At 42.5% G+C, this 14106-nt stretch overlaps 1 protein-coding gene across 2 annotated transcripts in view; it reads right to left on the reverse strand.

Annotated features, from left to right (window-relative positions):
* Positions 1-14106, reverse strand: part of LOC128653483 (mitogen-activated protein kinase 14) — a 350993-nt gene that overhangs the window by 93434 nt on the left and 243453 nt on the right. For both annotated transcript variants that reach the window (XM_053706818.1, XM_053706817.1), the window contains exon 7: positions 1443-1557. In XM_053706818.1, the coding sequence (XP_053562793.1) occupies positions 1443-1557 (115 nt within the window). The remainder of the gene's footprint in view (positions 1-1442; positions 1558-14106) is intronic.

A 14106-nucleotide genomic window follows, 5' to 3' on the forward strand; every position in this document is an offset into this window, starting at 1 on the left:
TCAGACAGAACATACCATTTAAAAAAAAAAGTTTCCAATTTACTTCTATTATCAAATGTGCTTAGTTTCTATGATATTCAGTGTTGAAGAAATACCTAGGTAGGCATCTGGAGCACTACACGACAGGAAATAACATTCTTGCAAAACTGCTGCTCCAGAAATGGTCCGGCTCCTAAGCATACATCCCTGCTATTCAACAAAAGATACCAAGAGAATGAAGAAAAATTGATAATAGAAGTAAATTAGAAAGTTTAAAATTGCATTTTCTGTCTGAATCATGAAAGACAAAAAATGGGTTTCAAATCCCTATAAAAACGTATCAATTACATTCTGTAAGTCAATTCTACCCTTACATTTTATTTACACACTGTGTATATATATATATATATATCAGGGGCGGAGCTTAAGGGGGTCATAACAGCAGGCCTATACATAGACATATGTAGAATGTGAACAATCCTAATGCACAGAAGCCTTTTATTAGTGCAAGTTGCAGGCCCACCTATCTATACTCAAAATTTATTTTATTAATTTTGCTTTTATTGAGATACCTTTGGGGGCCCCCAAAAATTCTTGTACACACACAAAACACGGAAGTGGACTGCACTCTCAGACTGGACTGGGTACACATTCCATGACCCTTCAACATGCTCAGCCCTGGGTGCTCAATAGAACTCTCAGGAAGCTGTGCTGTCCCCAGAGTCCCAGGCAGTCTGGGTGCAAGGCCCATAGAGAAAATTACAATAAAAAAAATTAATACAACACACAGAGAAAGTCCAGCACTCGCTTACAAGTTCTGAGCTAAAATTAAAAGCAAAACTGGAAGAGTTAGTTACCGCATCCGGCCAAATGAGACAAGCCCAGGTACCACGTCAAAGTCTCTCCCAAAACCTGGGTCCCTAATACAGCCATACAAATGCAAGCTCAAGTCAAGTTCACAGACTTTTGTAATCACCCTAGACATATAAAAAAACACGGAAGGTGACTGCACTGTGACTGGGTACACATCCTATGACCCTGCAACATGCTCAGCCCTGGGTGCTTAATAGCACTACTAGGAAGCTGTCTCCAGAGTCCCAGGCAGTTAACCCCAGACAAGTCTGGGTGCAAGTCCCATATTTGTGTGTGTATATACATATATATATATATATATATACACACACACACACACACACATATATATATATATATATATATATATATATATATATATATATATATATATATATATATATATATATATTATAAACAATTATACCAAACAGGTGCAAATGATCATTAATTTAATATGTAGGTTGAAACACAATCATTAACTGAAACAGGAACAGCTGTGTAGGAGGAACAGCCAAACTCTGCTAACAAGGTGATGTTGCTGAAGGCAGTTTACTGTACTGTACTTTATATAGACACACACACACCCTTGAGGAAATGTACTATTTTACCTGTCTGATTATAATGCATCCAATTCAACATGATTTCTGGAGCTCGATACCATCTTGTAGCTACATATCCAGTCATCTCTTCATCTGTGTGCCGTGCCAACCCAAAGTCCAAAATCTGTCACAAGAAGAAAAAAAACACAATTTATGCTTACCTGATAAATGTATTTCTCTTGTGGTGTATCCAGTCCACAGATCATCCATTACTTGTGGGATATTCTCATTCCCAACAGGAAGTTGCAAGACGACACCCACAGCAGAGCTGTTATATAGCTCCTCCCCTAACTGCCATATCCAGTCATTCGACCGAAAACACGCAGAGAAAGGAGAAACCATAGGGTGAAGTGGTGACTGTAGTTTAAATGAAAAAATTACCTGCCTTAAAATGACAGGGCGGGCCGTGGACTGGATACACCACAAGAGAAATAAATTTATCAGGTAAGCATAAATTGTGTTTTCTCTTATAAGGTGTATCCAGTCCACGGATCATCCATTACTTGTGGGATACCACCAAAGCAGATGTTTGTCGAAAATCTTTAGTAGCTTGTAAGTAAAACTTTAAAGCATGTACCACGTTCAGATTGTGTAATAGACGTTCCTTCTTTGAAGAAGAATTAGGACACAAGGATGGAACAACAATCTCTTGATTGATATTCTTGTTAGATACCACCTTAGGTAAAAACCCAGGTTTGGTACCCAGGACTACCTTATCCGTATGGAAGATCAGATAAGGAGAATCACATTGTAAAGCAGATAACTCGGAGACTCTACGAGCCGAGGAAATAGCTACCAAAAACAGAACTTTCCAAGATAAAAGTTTGATATCTATGGACAGAAGAGGTTGAAACTGAACTCCTTGAAGAACCTTAAGAACCAAATTTAAGCTCCATGGGGGAGCAACAGGTTTAAACACAGGCTTGATTATAACCAAAGCCTGACAAAATGTCTGAACGTCTGGAACATCTGCCAGATGCTTGTGCAAAAGAATAGACAGAGCAGAAATCTGTCCTTTTAAGGAACTAGCTGACAATCCTTTTTCCAAACCATCTTGGAGAAAAGATAATATCCTGGGAATCCTAACCCTTGGATTCACACCAATAAAGATATGTACGCCATATTTTATGGTAAATTTTCCTGGTGACAGGCTTTTGTGCCTGTATTAAGGTATCAATGACTGACTCGGAAAAGCCACGCTTTGATAAAATCAAGCATTCAATCTCCAGGCAGTCAGTCTCAGAGAAGTTAGATTTGGATGGTTGAAAGGACCCTTAAGTAGAAGGTCCTGTCTCAAAGGCAGAGTCCATGGTGGAAAGGATGACATGTCCACCAGATCTGCATACCAGGTCCTGCGTGGCCACGCAGGCGCTATCAAAATCACCAATGCTCTCTCCTGCTTGACCTTGGCAATCAGTCGAGGGAGCAGAGGAAACGGTGGAAACACAGACCAGGGCGCTGCTAGAGCATCTATTAGCGTCGCCTTGGGATCCCTGGACCTGGATCCGTAACAAGGAAGCTTGGCGTTCTAGTGAGACGCCATGAGATCCAGTTCTGGTTTGCCCCAACGATGAATCAATTGTGCAAACACCTCCGGATGGAGTTCCCACTCTCCCGGATGAAAAGTCTGACGACTTAAAAAATCCGCCTCCCAGTTCTCTACACCTGGGATATGGATAGCTGATAGGTGGCAAGAGTGAGTCTCTGCCCAGCGAATTATCTTTGAGACTTCTAACATCGCTAGGGAACTTCTTGTCCCCCCTTGATGGTTGATGTAAGCCATAGTCGTGATGTTGTCCGACTGAAATCTGATGTACCTCAGAGTTGCTAACTGAAGCCAAGCCTGAAGAGCATTGAATATCGCTCTTCCAGAATATTTATTGGAAGGAGTGTCTCCTCCTGAGTCCACGATCCCTGAACCTTCAGGGAGTTCCAGACTGCACCCCAACCTAGAAGGCTGGCATCTGTTGTTACAATTGTCCAATCTGGCCTGCGAAAGGTCATCCCCTTGGACAGATGGAACCGAGATAGCCACCAGAGAAGAGAATCCCTGGTAATCCCTGGTAATCTGTGTAATCCCCATTCCACTGACTGAGCATGCATAGTTGCAGCGGTCTGAGATGTAGGCGTGCAAACGGCACTATGTCCATTGCCGCTACCATTAAGCCGATTACTTCCATGCACTGAGCCACCGAAGGGCGCGGAATGGAATGAAGAACACGGCAGGAATTTAGAAGCTTTGATAACCTGGACTCCGTCAGGTAAATTTTCATTTCTACAGAATCTATCAGAGTCCCTAGGAAGGAAACTCTTGTGAGTGGGGATAGAGAACTCTTTTCCTCGTTCACTTTCCACCCATGCGATCTCAGAAATGCCAGTACTACGTCCGTATGAGACTTGGCAATTTGGAAGTTTGACGCCTGTATCAGGATGTCGTCTAAATAAGGGGCCACTGCTATGCCCCGCGGCCTTAGGACCGCCAGAAGCGACCCTAGAACCTTCGTAAAGATTTTTGGGGCTGTAGCTAATCCAAAGGGAAGAGCTACAAACTGGTAATGCCTGTCTAGAAAGGCAAACCTGAGAAACCGATGATGATCTTTGTTATCGAAATGTGAAGATAAGCATCCTTTAAATCCACTGTAGTCATATATTGACCCTCCTGGATCATAGGATGGTACGAATAGTTTCCATCTTGAATGATGGAACTCTGAGGAATTTGTTTAAGATCTTTAGATCCAAAATTGGTCTGAAGGTTCCCTCTTTTTTTGGGAACCACAAACAGATGAGTAAAAACCCTGTCCCTGTTCCTCCTTTGGAACCGGATGGATCACTCCCATAACTAGGAGGTCTCGTACACAGTGTAAGAATGCCTCTCTCTTTATCTGGTTTGCAGATAATTGTGAAAGGTGAAATCTCCCTTTTGGGGGGGAAGCTTTGAAGTCCAGAAGATATCCCTGGGATATAATTTCCAACATCCAGGGATCCTGGACATCTCTTGCCCACGCCTGGGCGAAGAGCGAAAGTCTGCCCCCTACTAGATCCGTTACCGGTAGGGGGCCGTTCCTTCATGCTCTCTTAGAGGCAGCAGCAGGCTTTTTGGCCTGCTTATCTTTGTCCCAGGTCTGGTTTGGTCTCCAGACCGTCTTGGACTGAGCAAAAGTTCCCTCTTGTTTGCATTAGAGGAAGTTGATGCCGCACTTGAAGTTTCGAAAGGCACGAAAATTAGACTGTTTGGCCCTTGATTTGGACCTGTCCTGAGGAAGGGCATGACCTTTTCCTCCAGTGATATCAGCAATAATCTCCTTCAAATCAGGCCCGAATAGGGTCTGCCCCTTGAAGGGAATGTTAAGCAGCTTAGATTTTGAAGTCACGTCAGCTGACCATGATTTAAGCCATAGCGCCCTGCGCGCCTGTATAGCAAAACCAGAATTCTTAGCCGTTAGTTTAGTCAAATGAACAATGGCATCAGAAAACAAAGGAATTGACTAGCTTAAGTGCTCTAAGCTTGCCAAGTATGTCATCCAATGGAGTCACTACCTGTAAAGCCTCTTCCAGAGACTCAAACCAGAACGCCGCCGCAGCAGCAGTGACAGGAGCAATGCATGCAAGAGGCTGTAGGATAAAACCTTATTGAATAAACATTTTCTTAAGGTAACCTAATTTTTTATCCATTGGATCTAAAAAAGCACAACTGTCCTCGACAGGGATAGTAGTACGCTTTGCTAAAGTAGAAACTGCTCCCTCCACCTTAGGAACTGTCTGCCATAAGTCCCGTGTGGTGGCGTCTATTGGAAACATTTTTCTAAAAATAGGAGGGGAAGAGAACGTCCCACCTGGTCTATCCCATTCCTTATTAATAATTTCTGTAAACCTTTTAGGTATTGGAAAAACATCAGTACACACTGGCACTGCATAGTATTTATCCAGTCTACACAATTTCTCTGGCACTGCAATTGTATAACAGTCATTCAGAGAAGCTAAAACCTCCCTGAGAAACACGCGGAGGTGTTCAAGCTTAAATTTAAATGTAGAAATATCAGAATCAGGTTGCATCATCTTTCCTGAGTCAGAAACATCACCCACAGACTGAAGCTCTCCTTCCTCAGCTTCTGCATAATGTGAGGCAGTATCAGACATGGTTCTTAAAGCGTCAGTATGCTCTGCATTTCGTCTAACCCCAGAGCTATCTCGCTTACCTCTAAATTCAGGTAGTCTGGCTAATACCGCTGACAGTGTATTATCCATGACTGCCGCCATGTCTTGTAAAGTAATCGCTATGGACGCCCTAGATGTACTTGGCGCCATTTGAGCGTGAGTCCCTTGAGCGGGAGTCAAAGGATCTGACACGTGGGGAGAGTTAGTCGGCATAACTTCCCCCTCGTCAGATTCCTCTGGTGATACATTTTTTTAAAGACAGAATATGATCTTTAGTGCTTAAAGTGAAATCAGTACATTTGGTACACATTCTAAGAGGGGGTTCCACCATGGCTTTTAAACATAATGAACAAGGAGTTTCCTCTATGTCAGACATGTTTGTACAGACTAGCAATGAGACTAGCAAGCTTGGAAAACACTTTAAATCAAGTTAACAAGCAAATATAAAAACGGTACTGTGCCTTTAAGAGAAACAAATTTTGTCAAAATTTGAAAAACAGTGAAAAAAGGCAGTAAATCAAACGAAATTTTTACAGTGTATGTAATAAGTTAACAGAGTATTGCACCCACTTGCAAATGGATGATTAACCCCTTAATTCAAAAAACGGATCAAAAAAACGATAGACGTTTTTTAACAGACACAACAAACTGCCACAGCCTGCTGTGGCCCTACCTTCCCCAATAAACGACTTTGGAAAGCCTTTGAGCCCTTTAGAGATGTCCTATAGCATACAGGGGTCTCCTGAGGGAAGCTGGATGCCACAATTTGTAATTTTAACTGCAACAACTGTAACTTTTATACTACAACAGTGGAAAGCCTCAGGAAACTGTTTCTAGGCAAAATTTAAGCCAGCCATGTGGAAAAAACTAGGCCCCAATAAAGTTTTATCACCAAAGCATATATAAAAACAATTAAACATGCCAGCAAACGTTTTAAATTGCAATTTTATAAGGGTATTACCCCTGAGAGTAAGCATGATACCAGTCGCTATTAAATCACTGTATTCAGGCTTAACTTACATTAATCCGGTATCAGCAGCATTTTCTAGCATTTTCCATTTCTAGAAAAAATTGTAACTGCACATACCTCATAGCAGAGTAACCTGCACGCCATTCTCCCTCTGAAGTTACCTCTCTCCTCAGACATATGTGAGAACAGCAATGGATCTTAGTTACAACCTGCTAAGATCATAGAAAACTCAGGCAGATTCTTCTTCTATTTACTGCCTGGGATAAAATAGTACAACTCCGGTACCATTTAAAATAAACTTTTGATTGAAGATAAAAAACTAACTATATTTCACCACTCTCTCTTACTACCTCCATGCGTGTTGAGAGTTGCAAGAGAATGACTGGATATGGCAGTTAGGGGAGGAGCTATATAACAGCTCTGCTGTAGGTGTCCTCTTGCAACTTCCTGTTGGGAATGAGAATATCCCACAAGTAATGGATGATCCGTGGACTGGATACACCTTACAAGAGAAAAAAACATAATTTAAGAACTTACCTGATAAATTCATTTCTTTCATAGTGGCAAGAGTCCATGAGCTAGTGACATATGGGATATACATTCCTACCAGGAGGGGGCAAAGTTTCCCAAACCTCAAAATGCCTATAAATACACCTCCCACCTCACTAATACCTTAGATTAACGAGTAGCCAAGAAGTGAGGTGTAAAAAAGGAGCAAAAAGCATACAAAAAGAGGAAGTGGAAAAAATAATGTGCTTTATACAAAAAACCATAACCACAAAAAATAGGGTGGGTCTCATGGACACTTGCCACTATGAAAGAAAGTAATTTATCAGGTAAGTTCTTACATAAATTATGTTTTCTTTCATGTAAGTGGCAAGAGTCCATGAGCTAGTGACGTATGGGATATAATACCCAAGATGTGGAATCCACGAGTCACTAGAGAGGGAGGGATAAAAACAGAATTTATGCTTACCTGATAAATTACTTTCTCCAACGGTGTGTCCGGTCCACGGCGTCATCCTTACTTGTGGGAATATCTCTTCCCCAACAGGAAATGGCAAAGAGTCCCAGCAAAGCTAGCCACATAGTCCCCCCTAGGCTCCGCCCACCCCAGTCATTCGACCGACGGACAGGAGGAAAAATATAGGAGAAACCATGTGGTACCGTTGTGACTGTAGTTAGAGAAAATAATTCATCAGACCTGATTAAAAAACCAGGGCGAGCCGTGGACCGGACACACCGTTGGAGAAAGTAATTTATCAGGTAAGCATAAATTCTGTTTTCTCCAACATTGGTGTGTCCGGTCCACGGCGTCATCCTTACTTGTGGGAACCAATACCAAAGCTTTAGGACACGGATGAAGGGAGGGAGCAAATCAGGTTACCTAAACGGAAGGCACCACGGCTTGCAAAACCTTTCTCCCAAAAATAGCCTCCGAAGAAGCAAAAGTATCAAATTTGTAAAATTTGGCAAAAGTGTGCAGTGAAGACCAAGTCGCTGCCTTACATATCTGGTCAACAGAAGCCTCATTCTTGAAGGCCCATGTGGAAGCCACAGCCCTAGTGGAGTGAGCTGTGATTCTTTCAGGAGGCTGCCGTCCGGCAGTCTCATAAGCCAATCGGATAATGCTTTTAAGCCAAAAGGAAAGAGAGGTAGAAGTCGCTTTTTGACCTCTCCTTTTACCAGAATAGACAACAAACAAAGAAGATGTTTGTCTGAAATCTTTTGTAGCCTCTAAATAGAATTTTAGAGCACGGACTACGTCCAAATTGTGTAACAAACGTTCCTTCTTTGAAACTGGATTCGGAGATAAAGAAGGTACAACTATCTCCTGGTTAATATTCTTGTTAGAAACAACCTTTGGAAGAAAACCAGGCTTAGTACGCAAAACTACCTTATCTGCATGGAACACCAGATAGGGCGGAGAACACTGCAGAGCAGATAACTCTGAAACTCTTCTAGCAGAAGAAATAGCAATCAAAAACAAAACTTTCCAAGATAGTAACTTAATATCTATGGAATGTAAAGGTTCAAACGGAACCCCTTGAAGAACTGAAAGAACTAGATTTAGACTCCAGGGAGGAGTCAAATGTCTGTAAACAGGCTTGATCCTAACCAGAGCCTGAACAAATGCTTGAACATCTGGCACAGCTGCCAGTCTTTTGTGTAGTAAGACAGATAAAGCAGAGATCTATCCCTTTAGAGAACTTGCAGATAATCCTTTCTCCAAACCTTCTTGTAGAAAGGAGAGAATCTTAGGAATTTTTATCTTATTCCATGGGAATCCTTTGGATTCACACCAACAGATATATATTTTCCATATTTTATGGTAAATCTTTCTAGTTACCGGTTTTCTGGCCTGAACCAGAGTATCTATCACAGAATCTGAAAACCCACGCTTTGCTAGAATCAAGCGTTCAATCTCCAAGCCGTCAGCTGGAGGGAGACCAGATTTGGATGTTCGAATGGACCCGGAACAAGAAGGTCCTGTCTCAAAGGTAGCTTCCATGGTGGAACCGATGACATATTCACCAGGTCTGCATACCAAGTCCTGCGTGGCCACGCAGGAGCTATCAAGATCACCGAGGCCCTCTCCTGTTTGATCCTGGCTACCAGCCAGGGAATGAGAGGAAACGGTGGAAATACATAAGCTAGGTTGAAGGTCCAAGGTGCTACTAGTGCATCTACTAGAGTCGCCTTGGGATCCCTGGATCTGGACCCGTAGCAAGGAACCTTGAAGTTCTGACGAGACGCCATCAGATCCATGTCTGGAATGCCCCATAATTGAGTTAGTTGGGCAAAGATCTCCGGGTGGAGTTCCCACTCCCCCGGATGGAATGTCTGACGACTCAGATAATCCGCTTCCCAGTTTTCCACACCTGGGATGTGGATCGCAGATAGGTGGCAGGAGTGATCCTCCGCCCATTGAATTATTTTGGTCACTTCTTTCATCGCCAGGGAACTCCTTGTTCCCCCCTGATGATTGATATACGCAACGGTCGTCATGTTGTCTGATTGGAATCTTATGAATCTGGCCTTTGCTAGCTGAGGCCAAGCTCTGAGAGCATTGAAGATCGCTCTTAGTTCCAGAATGTTTATCGGGAGAAGAGACTCTTCCCGAGACCATAGTCCCTGAGCTTTCAGGGATTCCCAGACCGCGCCCCAGCCCACTAGACTGGCGTCGGTCGTGACAATGACCCACTCTGGTCTGCGGAAGCTCATTCCCTGGGATAGATGGTCCAGGGTCAGCCACCAACGGAGTGAATCTCTGGTCTTCTGATCTACTTGAACCATTGGAGACAAGTCTGTATAGTCCCCATTCCACTGTTTGAGCATGCACAGTTGTAATGGTCTTAGATGAATTCGTGCAAAAGGAACTATGTCCATTGCTGCAACCATCAACCCTACTACTTCCATGCACTGCGCTATGGAAGGACGTGGAACAGAATGAAGAACTTGACATGTGCTTAGAAGTTTTGACTTTCTGACCTCTGTCAGAAAAATCCTCATTTCTAATGAATCTATTATTGTTCCCAAGAAGGGAACTCTTGTTGACGGAGACAGAGAACTTTTTCTATGTTCACCTTCCATCCGTGTGATCTAAGAAAGGACAGAACGAAATCTGTATGAGCCTTTGCTGTTGACAGGGACAACGCTTGTATTAGAATGTCGTCCAAGTATGGTACTACTGCAATGCCCCTCGGTCTTAGAACCGCTAGAAGGGACCCTAGTACCTTTGTGAAAATCCTTGGAGCAGTGGCTAACCCGAATGGGAGGGCCACAAACTGGTAATGTTTGTCCAGAAAGGCGAACCTTAGGAACTGATGATGTTCTTTGTGGATAGGAATATGTAGGTACGCATCCTTTAGATCCACGGTAGTCATAAATTGACCTTCCTGGATAGTGGGTAGAATCGTTCAAATGGTTTCCATCTTGAACGATGGTACCCTGAGAAATTTGTTTAGGATCTTCAAATCCAAAATTGGTCTGAAAGTTCCCTCTTTTTTGGGAACTACGAACAGATTTGAATAAAATCCCATTCCTTGTTCCTTTATTGGAACTGGGTGTATCACTCCCATCTTTAACAGGTCTTCTACACAATTTAAGAACGCCTGTCTCTTTATTTGGTTTAAGGATAAGTGAGACATGTGGAACCTTCCCCTTGGGGGTAGTTCCCTGAATTCCAGAAGATAACCCTGAGAAACTATTTCTAGTGCCCAGGGATCCTGAACATCTCTTGCCCAAGCCTGAGCAAAGAGAGAGAGTCTGCCCCCTACTAGATCCGGTCCCGGATCGGGGGCTACTCCTTCATGCTGTTTTGTTAGCAGCAGCAGGCTTCTTGGCCTACTTACCCTTGTTCCAGCCTTGCATCGGTTTCCAGGCTGGTTTGGGTTGTGAGGCATTACCCTCTTGCTTAGAGGATGCAGAATTAGAGGCCGGTCCGTTCCTGAAATTGCGAAAGGAACGAAAATTAGACTTATTCTTGGCCTTGAAAGTCCTATCTTGTGGAAGGGCGTGGCCCTTTCCCCCAGTGATGTCTGAGATAATCTCTTTCAATTCTGGTCCAAATAGAGTTTTACCTTTGAAAGGGATGTTAAGCAATTTTGTCTTGGATGACACATCCGCTGACCAAGACGTTAGCCAAAGCGCTCTGCGCGCCACAATTGCAAACCCTGAATTTTTCGCCGCTAATCTAGCTAATTGCAAAGCGGCATCTAAAATAAAAGAGTTAGCCAACTTAAGTGCGTGAACTCTGTCCATAACCTCCTCATATGGAGTCTCTCTACTGAGCGACTTTTCTAGTTCTTCGAACCAGAACCACGCTGCTATAGTGACAGGAACAATGCACGAAATGGGTTGTAGAAGGTAACCTTGCTGTACAAAAATCTTCTTAAGCAAACCCTCCAATTTTTTATCCATAGGATCTTTGAAAGCACAACTATCCTCGATAGGAATAGTAGTGCGCTTGTTTAGAGTAGAAACTGCCCCCTCGACCTTAGGGACTGTCTGCCATAAGTCCTTTCTGGGGTCGACCATAGGAAATAATTTCTTAAATATAGGAGGGGGAACAAAAGGTATGCCGGGCTTTTCCCACTCCTTATTCACTATGTCCGCCACCCGCTTGGGTATAGGAAAAGCGTCGGGGTGCACCGGAACCTCTAGGAACTTGTCCATCTTGCATAATTTCTCTGGAATGACCAAGTTGTCACAATCATCCAGAGTAGATAACACCTCCTTAAGCAGTGCGCGGAGATGTTCTAATTTAAATTTAAATGTCACAACATCAGGTTCAGCTTGTTGAGAAATTTTTCCTGAATCTGAAATTTCCCCATCTGACAAAACCCCCCTCATGGCCACTTCAGATTGGTGTGAGGGTATGACAGAACAATTATCATCAGCGCCCTCCTGCTCTTCAGTGTTTAAAACAGAGCAATCGCGCTTTCTCTGATATGTAGGCATTTTGGATAAAATATTTGCTATGGAGTTATCCATTACAGCCGTCAATTGTTGCATGGTAATAAGCATTGGCGCGCTAGATGTACTAGGGGCCTCCTGCGTGGGCAAAACTGGTGTAGACACAGTAGGAGATGATGTAGTATCATGTCTACTCCCCTCATCTGAGGAATCATCTTGGGCAATTTCATTATCTGTGGCAGTACTGTCCTTATTTTGTTTGGACGCTATGGCACAATTATCACACAAATTTAAATGGGGAGACACATTTGCTTTCATACATATAGAACATAGCTTATCCGAAGGCACAGACATGTTAAACAGGCTTAAACTTGTCAATAAAGCACAAAAAACGCTTTAAAACAAAACCGTTACTGTCTCTTTAAATTTTAAACAGAAACACTTTATTACTGAATATGTGAAAAAGTATGAAGGAATTGTTCAAAAATTACCAAAATTTCACCACAGTGTCTTAAAGCATTAAGAGTATTGCACACCAATTTTCAGAGCTTTAACCCTTAAAATAACGGAACCGGAGCCGTTTACAAATTTAACCCCTATACAGTCCCAGCTATAGCCTTTGCTGCGACCTAACCAAGCCCAGAGGGGAATACGATACCAAATGACGCCTTCAAGAAACTTTTCCAGCTACTTTCAGATCCTCACACATGCATCTGCATGTCTTGCTCTCAAAAACAACTGCGCAGTAATGGCGCGAAAATCAGGCTCAGCCTACAACTGGGAAGGCCCTCCCTGACTGGAAAAGGTGTCTAACATAGTGCCTGCCGTTAAAAAACGTTCCCCAAGTTTATAAATGTGAATTATCAGCATAAGTATGTATAAAATGTCCAAATAAAGCAATCGATTTAGCCCATAAAAGTGTCTACCAGTTTTACAGCCCATATTAAGCCCTTTATTCTGTTTGCTTGACTAAGAAAATGGCTTACCGGTCCCCATGAGGGGAAATGACAGCCTTCCAGCATTACATGGTCTTGTTAGAAATATGGCTAGTCATACCTTAAGCAGAAAAGTCTGCTAACTGTTTCCCCCAACTGAAGTTACTTCATCTCAACAGTCCTATGTGGAAACAGCAATCGATTTTAGTTACTGTCTGCTAAAATCATCTTCCTCTCACAAACAGAAATCTTAATCCTTTTCTGTTTCAGAGTAAATAGTACATACCAGCACTATTTTAAAATAACAAACACTTGATAGAAGAATAAAAAAAAAACTACATTTAAACACCAAAAAACTCTTAACCATCTCCGTGGAGATGTTGCCTGTGCAACGGCAAAGAGAATGACTGGGGTGGGCGGAGCCTAGGGGGGACTATGTGGCCAGCTTTGCTGGGACTCTTTGCCATTTCCTGTTGGGGAAGAGATATTCCCACAAGTAAGGATGACGCCGTGGACCGGACACACCAATGTTGGAGAAATAACACTTAGCTTTGGTAGATTTCTTTTCATAAAAATTTCAAAAAAACTTAAAATCAAAGGCACTAGAATCAAATTGAGATAACTGCCTAAAGAACCTTTCTACCAAAGGCTGCTTCCGAAGAAGCAAACACATCAAATGGTAAAATTTAGTAAAAGTATGCAAAGACGACCATGTTGCTGCTTTGCAAATTTGATCAACTGAAGCTTCACTCTTGAAAGCCCAGGAAGTGGCAACAGATCTAGTAGAATGAGCTGTAACTCTGAGGTGGAGACTGCCCCGCCTCCAAATAAGCTTTGTGAATCAAAAGTCTCAACCAAGAAGCCAGAGAAATAGCAGAGGCTTTCTGACCTTTCCTGGAGCCAGAAAAAAATAATAAATGGACTAGAAATCTTTCAGAAATCTTTAGAAGCCTCAACATAATATTTCAAAGCTCTAACCACATCCAGAGAATGTAAAGACCTTTTAAGAGTATTATTGGGATTAGGACACACTTTGGTAGATGTGTTTTCAGGCAACTTGGTTCCTACAGTAACAGAGGCAGGATCAGTTTGAGACATCTTGCAAAATGTAACAAAAGAAGAAAAAATAATATTTTAACAAAATATTGAATTTCCTCAAAATAGCAGTTTCAGTAATGGGAAAAATGCTTATGAA

The sequence above is a fragment of the Bombina bombina genome, chromosome 3 (assembly GCF_027579735.1).
Source record: "Bombina bombina isolate aBomBom1 chromosome 3, aBomBom1.pri, whole genome shotgun sequence".
NCBI lineage: Eukaryota > Metazoa > Chordata > Amphibia > Anura > Bombinatoridae > Bombina > Bombina bombina.